The following is a 12,628-nucleotide window of genomic DNA, read 5'->3' as shown; positions in this document are numbered from 1 at the left end:
TAATACAGAAATGACTAGATTTCACCCGCAAAAAATGAACGGGGCGCCTTAAGAACAAGTTTAAGAAATGAGAAATAAAGATGCAACAGCTGGAAGGAACTAGTGCTGTCAAACAATCGATCGCATCCAAAATAAAAGTTTTCGTTTACTCAGTACGTGTGTTTATAGTGTATATTTATTATGTATATATAAAGACATGCATGTGTGTGTTTATATATACATAATAAATATGCACGGTACAACCCAAACATGTAAACAAAAATGTTTATTTTAGATGCGATTAATCGCGATTAATCGCTGAACGGCGCTAGAATACACAAAAGTCGCGATTCCCTTTTTACGCCAAAGCGGAAGCAGCCTTTAATTAATTGTGTTTTTATTTATGCAGTTACTTAAACTTTATTCTAATGGAGACTGATATAAAATATACCAAACTTTAAATGCGGCGTTTTGCGTCCATTTTATCGTTACGGCAGTCTTGCGTTTGTTGCGATGATTCGCTTTCCAATAAAAAAAGGCTTTTATTAGTTAAATGCATAAATAGCGATGAAGCCATACTAGTTCATGAAGAAACAACACGATGCCATTGACAGGAGGAAGTTGTTTTTATGTGTGTGTTCTTTGAAATATTCGCCGTTAAAGGCCTCAGTTAGTTTGTGTAAATGTGAACACTTTGGTTTGCCGTATAACACCGTACCTCTCAAGCATCGTTCACGCAGTTCGTGTGCTTGCGTTTTGTAATCGTTTTACATGTCGGGCATCGGTCAAACTGTAATGCTGGGTAAAAAGTACTTTGACAACTGTGTTTCACATTTGCCATTGTTTTTATGTCAACGTTAGCTGAACTGATTGGTAGAACAATGCTGTCAGAGATCAGTAATAAACAAATTCCTCAATTCGTATCTAGTCCTTTAAATGTATTGTGTTACGAAGAACAAAGAATGCATTTATTGACCTACTGTTTGCAGCGTTTTATGCATTTTATTGTACTGTACACAACCTGGCTGCGTAATAAATGTCACGCAGGAGGAAATCCGTAATGTTGTACTTGTATATATGTCTCACAGAGTTAATTCATTAAATGCATTTTACATTTTCTGAGGCGTCGGATTCGTTTTTACGCCACGTGCGCGACATTTAGCGCACCATTTGTGGTTGCTCTCGGCGAAGCGCCAAAGGTTTGCGACAGCGACGTGTTTTTGCAGCGTTGAGCGGTTGAGCCAATCACAGACGTATATGCTGATTTCTGGAATGCAGCGGGCCAATCAGAAGCGTTGAAATCCAATCGGCGCTTAAAAAGGAGTTTTTGAATCTGCGCGGTTCATCCGAAGAGTATACTCTTTGGTCTATAAACAAAGTGTAAATGAAAGATTTCGTAATTATAACTATAAAAATTGTGAGATCGCGATTAAGCAACACAAATGACCTTTTAGTGACTATAATGTGCAATATGCAAGATTTCCTGTTCATTAGCCTCTCTCTCTGTATATGTGTGTGTGTGTGTGTGTGTGTATAAATAAAAACATAAATAGCAAAGTGTGGTAAAGGGTAAAGCTGTTTGACCAACAAATCGCTGTGTCTACGATAATGATAATACATTAAAATAATATATATAAAAAAATCTTTTTTGAACAGGTCATATAACTTTAAGAGAATTACACCGGAAGCTTCGCGAGTCCGTTTCGAGTCCGATTCAATTGATTAATCGCGTCCAAAATAAACGTTTTTGTTTAAATAATGTATGCGTACTGTATTAATTTATTATCCACACAAAATTACACACACATACATACATATTTAAATGTATATTATAATGTATAATTTATATTATTAGATTTTAGATCTAAAGGTTTACTATATAAACATCTTTGGAAAATACGTACGTGTGTGTTTATACACATAATTACACACAGCACACATATTATGTAAACAAAAAAATATTTTGGATGCAATTAATCACGATTAATCGTTTGACAGCACTAGTTTAATAATAAAGCGGAAAGTTGTTCACGTATATTTGCGCCTGATTTTTAACTGGTCAGTCAGCAGTCACATGACCTCCTCTCCAGGTGTTCTCCTTCATCTATTGGATGAGAATCTGAGTGCAGGAAAACAGCGGGTGAGTCTGATTGGCCGTCCTGACTGACTCCTCCCCCGTGTCTCACGATGAGCTCGCGCGCCATCAGCTCGAAGGCTTCCTCGATGTTGTGACGCTGTTTGGCGGAAGTCTCGAGCGCCGCCAGCGCCCCGGTCCGCTCCGCGAGCGTGCACGCGTCCTCGAACAGCACCTGCCGCTGCGCCTCCAGGTCACACTTATTACCTGCACGAGCACAGAGCTTGTTTAAAATAACCCGTTTCAAAAAAAGACAACAATAAATAAATGAATCGTTCTGTGTCATTCAAGGGTGCCATTCTCTGTTACAGATCTTCCCAAACTGGGTGCTGGGAATTAATAAGCTACAAATAAATTAAATCGTAAAAAAAATCATTAAAAAGTTACATGCGCATACAATGTATTTATTTCTGCTGTAAAATAATAAAATGTAAAAATTCTTAAAATGAATAATGTATATATAATAAGTTATAATAATATAATAATAAGTTTTTGTACATATGTTTGTGTGTGTTCTATATATATATATATATATATATATATATATATATATATATATATATATATATATTTTTTTTTTTTTTTATATTTTTTAAATTATGTATATATAAATATTAAATAATATTACCTACATGGATGTGTACAGTGTATATATATATATATATATATATATATATATATATATATATATATATATATATATATATATATAATAAAATAAAACGTTTACTATTATTATACAATTGGAAGCCAAAATGTATGAGATTTTTTAATATAAATTATGTTATTAATTATATACAATAAAGAATACATTTTTCTCCTATAACATTTACATTTAATCGAAATAGGAAAAAAAAGTATTTTTATTCAATAATAGAATTTATGCATTTAATTTATTCATATGTTAACCTTTTTTGGAAGAAAATTAAATACTGAAGATACAATAAAATATTAAAAGTATTTATTTGTATATTTTTATAATAATATTTTCCAAAATCAGACAAATGTGCACGTGTGAATGTCTTAAATTATTGAATTTTCTTTTAAAACCTTAGGGGTGGTTTAAGTCTATATTTGACGTCGCGAGCGCTCAGCTGGCTGATGGAGAAGTTCCTCGCAGCTCTGACCTATCAGGACAAAGACGACGCTGGCGGCGCCGTACTGCTCCACACCCTGTATCCAGTGCCGCAGAGACTCGAAGGTGGTCCGCCGGGTCAGATCGTACGCGATCATGGCCCCGTGAGCGCTTCGGTAGTAACTCTGTGTGATGGTGCGGAAACGCTCCTGCCCCGCCGTGTCCCAGACCTGCATCTGATCTCAACAACATCACACACACACACACACACCATCAGTAATTTAGCATAAAAGGTCAAAAGGTCAGCAGTCAAAGGTCACATGTCAATATGAAATCAAACATTTCACATCAAATCCATCCAAGAACGAAGAACAGATAGAAATAATCTCAACTGCTTTTGCGTAACTATTTCTTTAATTCTTCTACTTGTATGATTTTTATTATTATTATTATCAAAAACAAAAGCATTATTTTATCTGCTGATTTAACTACACGCGCACAGACGTATATTCTAATAGAAAAACGTCACTGTTAAATAAAAATATATACTTATTAAAACTATCGTTATACATAAAAATGATATGCAATGTTATGTAGTTACATATATAAATATATATATATATATATATGAAAAATGTATTTTATAGTACATGAAATTAATACAGACAATATAATGTATTCAATATAAATGTATATATAAAAAAAAACTTAATTAGCAAAATAAGTTGTTTACAAAATGCGTGTACCATGCATATTTATTATTAATATATAAATACAAACACATGCATATATTTAAGAAAATTAAATGTGTGTATATATATATATATATATATATATATATATATATATATATATATATACAGTAAATATATATATATATATATACAGTAAATATATATATATATATATATTTTTTTTTTATTATTATTTTTTTTTAAATGTAAATTCACAAATAAATGTAGAAATACGTAAATGAATAAACAAATGCAGATATGTAAAAGTGAATGAATAAATTATTTTAGTTTAATGCATTTTTACACATTTATTAAAAAAATTGCATTCAATGTCATGTATGTGTGTGTATATATATATATATATATATATTGAATAAATAAACAAATGCAGATATGTATAAGTGAATGAATCATTTAAATTTAATACATTTTTATACATAAAAAAAAAATTTGCATTGTCATGTATGTATATGTGTGTGTATATTTATTGAATTTAAGGGCCCCTAAAAATGCTACTTCTTTTTTCTAAACAATAAATCATAAGTATTTGAGGTCACCTTCACTTTCTTGCCATCGATGTCTATTGTGCGGACCGTGAAGTCCACTCCGATAGTGTTGTGGTGGCCGTCACTGAAGAGCCCAGACCTGAAGCTGTGGATCACGCAGGTCTTTCCCACGTTACTGTCACCAATCAGGATGATCTTGAACAGAAAGTCACAGCGGTCTTCATCCTCCTGCCCTGCGGACTGCATTTCTGCAATAAATGCTCACAGATCGTGACCCCCAGACCCCGAAAACCGTTCATTCAGGGCACAAAAAAAAAAATCACAGCACCAGTGCAATCAGACCTTTTCTGTAAGCTAGCACTAAAAAAAAAGAAGTCTCATTTTAAGAAGTCTCCTCACTGCCCAGACGAAGCGAGCCGACCTCGTCACACAGCATTAACTCAACACCGACTGTTTTTTTTTTTTTTTTTTTTTTCTGCCATGTCCTTTGCTTTCTGCGAAACACTGAGTCAAATGCAAACAGACACACCCCTGTCTACCTGCGTCTGGAGGCGAGTCGTCCAGTCGCCTGCCCACCTGCACCACTGCATCTCTGGGAAGTGCAGTTTGCTCACGGATACCGCGACCTGACGTGCGCATTTAACTCGCCAGACTACAAATCAAACACAAAGCAGCGCCCGCTGTCTTGAAAGGTGACCTTTGCTCGGCAGAACAGGATATAAACACGTAACTCACTGCGTCGCGCGCCGTCTTGCTTTACTGAACACAATCACGGGACAAACTCAGTCAGTCGGCCTTATACAGTGAAGTGTGTTTATGAGAACGTGGAGGGCTGAAATCGACAGTGACACACACACACACACACACACACTCGCACTCGAGGCACAATACACACATCTGTGTGAGGGGCGCGCTTGGCTCCCGGCCCGCTCCAGAGGTCAGAGGTCATTGTGTCTGGTCACAAGTTGACTCGGGGGGAAACGCAGACAAGCCGGTTAATGACTCCTCCTGTTTGACTCAGAAAAAAAACGTCTTTTGTTAAACGACTGCCACGGGCACAAACGCTGCTTGTTTCGAAAATGGTGCATTACGCAAAATGACATCGAAACGGACCGCTTTATTTCATCTTTTATACTCGTTAAAGGAAATGCGTTCGTATGGAGGACAAAAAATGTATTAAGTGTAAATAAATAAAGGAATTATTAAATACAGGAATGCACACATAAATGTAGAAACACACAAATTAAGAAATAAATGTAGAAAGGCACGAATGAATAATTATGAAATAAAAAACAAATGCAGATACATATGAATGATGTATGAATGATTTTAATATATTTTATAATTATTTTAATATACCATTTGCGTTATAACACATTTATTTATGAAAATAAATTGCTATGTGGATGCAAAGAGGGGTTTTTGGTACTTTTCTATACTAAAAACATTTTAGTAATATTATTACTAATATTATTTTATTAAAACATTTTATTAAAAAGGGTATTTTTATTATTTTCACAAAAGTAAAATATTTAGTAATATTTTTATTTTACAAAACTTTACAATATTAAATTATTTGTTAAAAACTATTCATTCGAAACGGTTTTTCATTCATTTTTCCATTTAAATAAATTGATTCAGAATTTTTGATAAGAAGATCTACTCCGTTTGGCAGCCCTGCAGCGTTACAAATAATGTTTTTAGCATAAATATTCACTTTATAGTCACTTAAAAAAAATCTGTAATAAAAATGTCATTTAAAAAACGTGTACATAAATTAATAATTTATCAAAACTGACAGTGGAGGCATTTAAACCATTACAAAGACATTGAAAAGCCAAAGAATCCTGAAAGAAATGCATCACAGCCTCCACAAAAATTATTATTATTATTAAGTTATAAAGCTTAAAGCTCTGCTTGAATCACAGGAATAAATTATATTCAAATAAAAAAAATTGTCAAGCTATTTTACAGTTTCTTTTGTAGTTTTTTTATTAAAAAATGCATTCTTGGTGAGCAGAAGAGACTTTCAAAGATATTTAAAAATCGAACAAAGTGAACAAAGACCTCTTTAAACAGATATACGTGTTGAAATGTTTGGAAGGAAGCATTTAACTCAATTACTTTTTTCCAAAGATCTTTTATTTGGCCAAAAAAATTAAAAAATCATCTCTATTCCCTATTTAGCAAACAATATACAAGTCAAAATCATAACAGAAAGATGATCAATGCGTCATCTGCTGATAAATCCCTCTCAGAGGTCAGACATCGGGCCAGCAGACACACAAAAAGCTCAGTCTTTTGAATGTCTTTAGACGAGGTGATACCGGACTCAGGCCCGCAGAGGTCAGCGTCACCGTCTCTTACAAGCGAAGCTGACCGTGTCTTTGGGTCTGTATGTGAGACAGGGGGTGGACCGGCTCTCGGGCGCTCCTGGCGTTCTCTTACGGCCCGAGGTTTTCCCGGGGGTCCGCTCTTGCCGAGGAACGTGAACGGGCCTCCAGGGAACGGGGTTGACGAAACTCGGCGCCGGATAGTTCACATTGTTATAGCTGCCTGAAAGTGAGCAAATTAAGTTTGCCGTTGAGTCTCGGTGCTGCACACCTGCCGGGAATCCACAGGGTGGATGTCTTGATATTACGGGCGTTTATTTAAAAAAAACAAGGTTAACCGCGACGTTCTGTCTCAGGCTACTAAGGAAGGAGAGAAGAACCCCGAGAGGAACTCAAGAAGAAAATCTTAATTTCTCTCTTTATTTTGTTTCCTCAGCTTTCACGTAATCTCACCCCAGGTTGCACAGACAAGGCTTAAACCTAGTCCTGGACTAAAATGTAAGTCTTAGCCCGAAATAAACCTGAACTGGCTGATCGTAAATATAACAGCGCCTTTGTTTTGTCTTAAGAAGCGCACCAGTAATGTTTATAAGAACCACTTAAACTACGGCCTAATCCCGGGTTTAGTCTAAGCCCTGTGCGTGAAACCAAGTAAAACACAAAACAGAACTAAAAAAAGTCAGCGTGCGAGATGTAAACTCACAACAGTGCAACTACGTCAGGCTTGTTTCCGTCACATATATTATACACACATATCCGTCATATATTATTCGGATGTGCAAGGAAAACATTTGAAAAGGACGAGATGCATGAGGTCTGCTTATAATGTTAATGCATTTCTTTTTTTTTTGCATGGAACAAATAAATATGTGGGACATGATTAGTTTCATCCCTGTTAAGGAAGCGGCCTCAATGTACTGCATGCGTGTTTTTAAAACACGATCAAAATAAAAGGCATGGTTATATCGTCTGAAGGCCAGCTCTGGAGGAGGACGAGCGTCACTTTGCCCCTCGAAGCCAAAATTAAAATTGATTGAATAAATGCTTTGTTTATAATGAGGATGTTTTAAAGGTACGAATGAAAAACGTATTTATTTTTTTGCAACACCAACACTGCTGGCGGTCACACATCCACCACGCTTATGATTATATGATTGTAGAATAAAGCTGAAGTTATTAAGCGGGGATCTGCGGCTCACTCACCGGCTGAGGACGCTGATGACCGTCGGCTCAGCTTTCCTTTTGTTTTTACACCTTCAAGCCACTCTTTAAAGCTTTCCTCTGCTTTTTCCTTGCGCTCCCTCTCTTCCGCTTCTCTTCTGGCCGCCTCTTCCTTTTAAAGAAACGCTTCTGCTGTAATTATAAATTCATTCACACGCCCTCGAGGCATTCAATGGGAACAATGTTTCGAAAAACCTTCTCTCTTAGCTTTCTCTCCGTTTCTTCTTGCTTCTTCTTCCGCAGCCACTCTTTATATTTCTCCTGAGCTTTCTTTTCAATCTCAGCACGTTTGTTCTCCTCTTGAAGCTGTTCTTTGCTTTTCTGAAACTCTTTGGACATTTTCTCTTTCTTTTCCTAAGTACAAAACCACAGTAAAATCGTAAGAAGGGGTGTATTCTTAAAATAGAATAGAAAATCTCAACTAATTAGTGTTTACTGGGAGTTTTACCCGTTCTCTTTTTATTTGCAACCACTCTTGAATTTTGCCATCATTGACAACTTTCTTCTTCTGCTGTTCTTTTTCCACCTCTTTCTGTTTTTCCTTCAATGTGAGCTCCTGAAATAATAAGAAATAATGCATATTTTACCAGGGTTTTACCATATACTGTGATAACCATGACAAAAACTACTTAGATACGTTTTCATAATATATAATATAAATAAATAATATAAAATAATAAAGCAAAAAATAAAAATATATATTTTATATATATATATATATATATATATATATATATATATATATATATATATATATATATATATATATATATATGTATATATAAGTGTGTGTGTGTATATATATATATATATATATATATATTTATATATATATATTTTTATATATATATTTACTAACTATATATATATATATATATATATATATATAGTAAAAATATAATAATAAAATATATATATATATATATATATATATATATATATATATATATATATATATATATATATATAAAGACAATATTGTTCAAAAGTCTGTTATACTGATATTTATTTGATTAAAAACACAATGAAATAGTATTACAATTTGAAATAACTTTTTTCCATTGTAATATATTTTAAAATTACTCCTTTGATCAAAGCTGAATTTTCAGCATCATTACTTCAATCTTTAGTGTCACGTGATCCTTCAGAAATAAATTTTAATGTGCTCATTTGTTGCTGAAAAAACATTCCTGATTATTATGAATGCCTCAGTTGTGCTGCTTCATATTTTTCTCGTGTTTTTTCATTACTCTTTGAGGAACAGAAAGTTAGAAATAACAGCATTTATTTAAAACAGACATCTTTCGTAAAGTTACAAGCGTCTAAATACTGTCGCTTTTAGTTAACTTAAGCATCCTTAAATAAATTAAAAAGTATTAAGTGTAATATAGTATACCTCTGTGGCTTTTTGTTGCTTTCTGACGCGCTCCTCTTTGGCTTTCTCCACAATCCACTGCTCCCAAGCACTCAGTTTGAGCTGCACACTTGACAATCTTTCTTCCAGGCCTTTTGCGTCCACCCCATCCCTGCAAATAAGCTCGATTATATGACTAGAGATGAGCGGTGTGCTAGTTTGTTAGGGTACGAGTCTGCGTTTCTTATACTCAGCACCGCTCACCTGTACGGAGAGCTTCCTGCGACGTCTTCGCTTGACGTGGCGGTGATGCTCCGGACGGCCCGAGGCTGATCCGACTCCGGTTCCTCCTCCGAAAGCTCAAAGCTGTCGTGATAGATGGGCGACAGCAGCGAGGACGTCGAGTCTCCGGTGGACTCCAGGCTCCTGCTGCGCCGCAGGCCGCCGGCTCTGGACTTGAGCGGGGTGGAGGTCAGACTCTTAGAGGAAGAAGATGGAAAGGTCGACATCATCGGCGAACCTGAGGACGCAGAGAAACACGTTAAACAAAACAAGGAGACACAAGAAAGTAATGGGGCGTTACTGTAGTACAATGATGGCAATACCTCTATATACGGCTGAGGTCAAAAGTTTACACCCCCCCCCTTTTGTCCAAGGTAGCGGTTTTATTTGTTTTGGACCGCAGACATTTATGGTTTACTGCACATATGTTTTTCATGGTATTTTTTCACAGGTTTCAAGACAACTGAAGCAATACATTAACTATATCTTAACTCAGCTCCTTGCCTGTTTTTGAATCACAGCACACGGCTGCACATTTCGACAGACTTTAAACAGACGAAAGCGTTTGAACGGCCAAATTAGACACGTATAAGTGCATCGTCCGCTTAACTCACCATTCAATGCGTTTTAATCGCACGGTGTTCCGTTGAATCCCTTTTGTTTTTGAGGCGCTCGAGCGGCTTCCTGCGTCAAACCCCGCCTCTTTCCCTCTTTGACCCGCCCTCCCAGCGCGTCAATCACTCCAATCGCGAATAACGATTGGCTGCGCCGCTGTAACCAAGCGCGCTGATAACCGAAGCCCGTTTCCTAGCTACGAGGTGTCGGCGTCGTAAAACATCTGGGAAACACGCTTTATTTATTTTTTTATTTTATTCTGTTCCATGTATTCAGAATACCAACAGTTAAAAATACAATAGTGAAAAGGAAATAAAGACACGAAACAGTTCAATAAGTAATAATGACAGTTAATAAATCAATGGATGCACATAAATGACGTAGGCTATATGAACAAAACAAGTACATTTTTAATATAGGCTACTGCGTAATATTGATCCAATTAGCTTTCAGTTAATGCAGCAACATTAGAGATGCATAGAAAGTGTCTAGTTGAGGGGTCATGCATGAAAAAGTGAACTTTGGGAATGTCATTTCAAATCCTGCACCAATATGTAATAGCTGTAATAGCTATTGTCCTTAATTGAGGTTTTAAAGAGCCTCTGTTCAGGACTTTCATGCACTCCTAAATATGCAGGGTGAAATACGATCTGGTTGTTTTGATAACAGAACGCAAAGCAGAACCCTCTATCCATACTTTATTTAACCCAACATGTTTTAAAGTGGAAGTGCATGTGGAATTTTCTCCAAAGACATGCCGGTATCCATATACTTTTTCATTTTCAGCTCGTAACGTTCTCATTGCACAAAAATGTTCTTTACTGTGAGGTTCTTCCTAAAAGGGTTCTTTAGAATGCTCTTCACACTCAGAAAAGAAGGTTCTCTAAAGAGCTGTTCACTGAATGATTCTTTGGGGGTCAACGTCCTCATAAACTGCTTCTCTGATGATATTTCTTCCTCTGTTCACCAGAAGATCAAACGCGATAACGCGATATCTCACAGACGTCCCGTGTGTCTGGACTTTCAGAGAACATCGAATCAGTGTGTTCATCATTATTTACGTAACGCACAGCACCCAAACTTCCCGGTGATGACCCCCGAGACAAGACTGAGAAATAAATTGAGGCTTTTGCTAAATTTTCTCCCGAGGAAAAGGCTGCGGCAATCTCACGTCCGTCCTCTAGAGAAGATCGAATTATCTGAGCTGTTCTCAGCAGCCTCACTGTATGCCAACTACTCACTCCCGAGACCGTTAGGAGAAATGTGGCGCGTAAATAAGACGCAATTGAGAACTCTATTAAATTGCGTGAGCTATAAAAACACTGTGTTGGAAGGAAATGTGAGCCGCACACTTAGAGCCGTGCATTAAATGCAGCAACATGAGAGTCATGTTGGCTTCACATCACTGGGAAAAAGAACTGGTGTAAGATTTCCTTCGAAGCAACTTTCGCTCAGAAATTGATAGCAAATTTCACGATTAATTACAAAGGAGTGGCATTAAAATGACGATGTAGAAAGAATGAAAACTTGGGAGTCATTTGGCTCAGTTAATGAATCACAATCCAATCTAAAATGATGATTCACAAGTTATTATCTCTGTATTTTATTCGGATCGGGACATCGGAGCAGGTCCTTGAATCGTTTGATTCCGATTGAGACTCTTGAGTAAATATCACTTCAAACCATGGTTTTATATATAAGACATTTTGTGCATTTAGATCTGAAGTTCTGAGTGGGTTTGCAAATCAATGATTCGTGATTCAGACGATGGTTTGCGGATCTTTGGAGCACGGACTGTGAATCATTTTGAGTGTTCGCGAATCGTTCGATTCAGATTGGGACCTCCGAGGTTGTATTGCAAATGATTTGATTCGGGACTTCTGAGTAAATACAAATCGCTTTTAATCATGGTTTTATATATAGTATAGGTTGAAGTGCATTAAAAAAAGGTTTCACTATAAATACCACAGTTAAACTATATTGTATAGTGTAGAAAAAACTATGGTTAATTTGTATATTTTAATATATATATATATATATATATATATATATATATATATATATATATATATATATATATATATATATACAGTATATATGTATATATATATATATATATATATATATATATATATATATATATATATATATATATATATATATATATATATATATATATATATATATATATATATTCCATTTCCATGTACTTGTCTAACTTTCGAAAAAATATTTTTTGCATTTATTTAAGCAGGAAACACAAATTAATTAAGTTATATTTTCCTATATTCTCTTTCGAGCAGTCATACAATCCAAAGAAAACGTTTCCAAAGTCAGACACCGGCCGTTATGTTCACGTTTAAGTGCCATACTCATGCACATAAACATTAAAAAT

General features: G+C 35.5%; 1 protein-coding gene across 7 annotated transcripts; it reads right to left on the bottom strand.

Moving 5' to 3' along the window:
• Positions 1-44: 44 nt before the first annotated feature.
• On the bottom strand, positions 45-10,319 carry LOC122330653 (ras-related protein Rab-19-like). 7 transcript variants are annotated; one of them, XM_043227865.1, is made up of 10 exons: positions 10,233-10,319; positions 9,601-9,856; positions 9,379-9,508; positions 8,431-8,538; positions 8,178-8,336; positions 7,965-8,094; positions 4,968-5,054; positions 4,480-4,676; positions 3,241-3,424; positions 45-2,320 (listed from the first exon to the last, which is right to left on the bottom strand). In XM_043227865.1, the coding sequence occupies exons 2-10, from the start codon at positions 9,846-9,848 to the stop codon at positions 2,043-2,045; spliced, it is 1,521 nt and encodes a 506-aa protein (XP_043083800.1). In that variant the 5' UTR covers positions 9,849-9,856; positions 10,233-10,319; the 3' UTR covers positions 45-2,042. The 7 variants fall into 7 exon arrangements, with proteins under 7 accessions (XP_043083800.1, XP_043083805.1, XP_043083803.1 ...); XM_043227866.1 differs by having other exon boundaries at positions 2,186-2,320; positions 3,164-3,424; XM_043227867.1 differs by lacking the exons at positions 45-2,320; positions 3,241-3,424; positions 4,480-4,676; positions 4,968-5,054 and adding an exon at positions 6,636-6,984.
• Positions 10,320-12,628: the final 2,309 nt, after the last annotated feature.

This window comes from Puntigrus tetrazona, chromosome 25, assembly GCF_018831695.1.
Source record: "Puntigrus tetrazona isolate hp1 chromosome 25, ASM1883169v1, whole genome shotgun sequence".
Lineage (NCBI taxonomy): Eukaryota > Metazoa > Chordata > Actinopteri > Cypriniformes > Cyprinidae > Puntigrus > Puntigrus tetrazona.
This window is presented reverse-complemented; position numbering and strand designations above follow the sequence as displayed.

Coding starts and splice junctions, on each gene's coding strand:
- LOC122330653 (XM_043227865.1), bottom strand. CDS start 9,848: ATGATGTCGACCTTTCCATCTTCTTCCTCTAAGAGTCTGACCTCCACC. Junction 8,539..9,378: donor AGCAACAAAAAGCCACAGAG/GTATACTATATT, acceptor TTATTATTTCAG/GAGCTCACATTGAAGGAAAA. Junction 8,337..8,430: donor TGCAAATAAAAAGAGAACGG/GTAAAACTCCCA, acceptor TTTTGTACTTAG/GAAAAGAAAGAGAAAATGTC.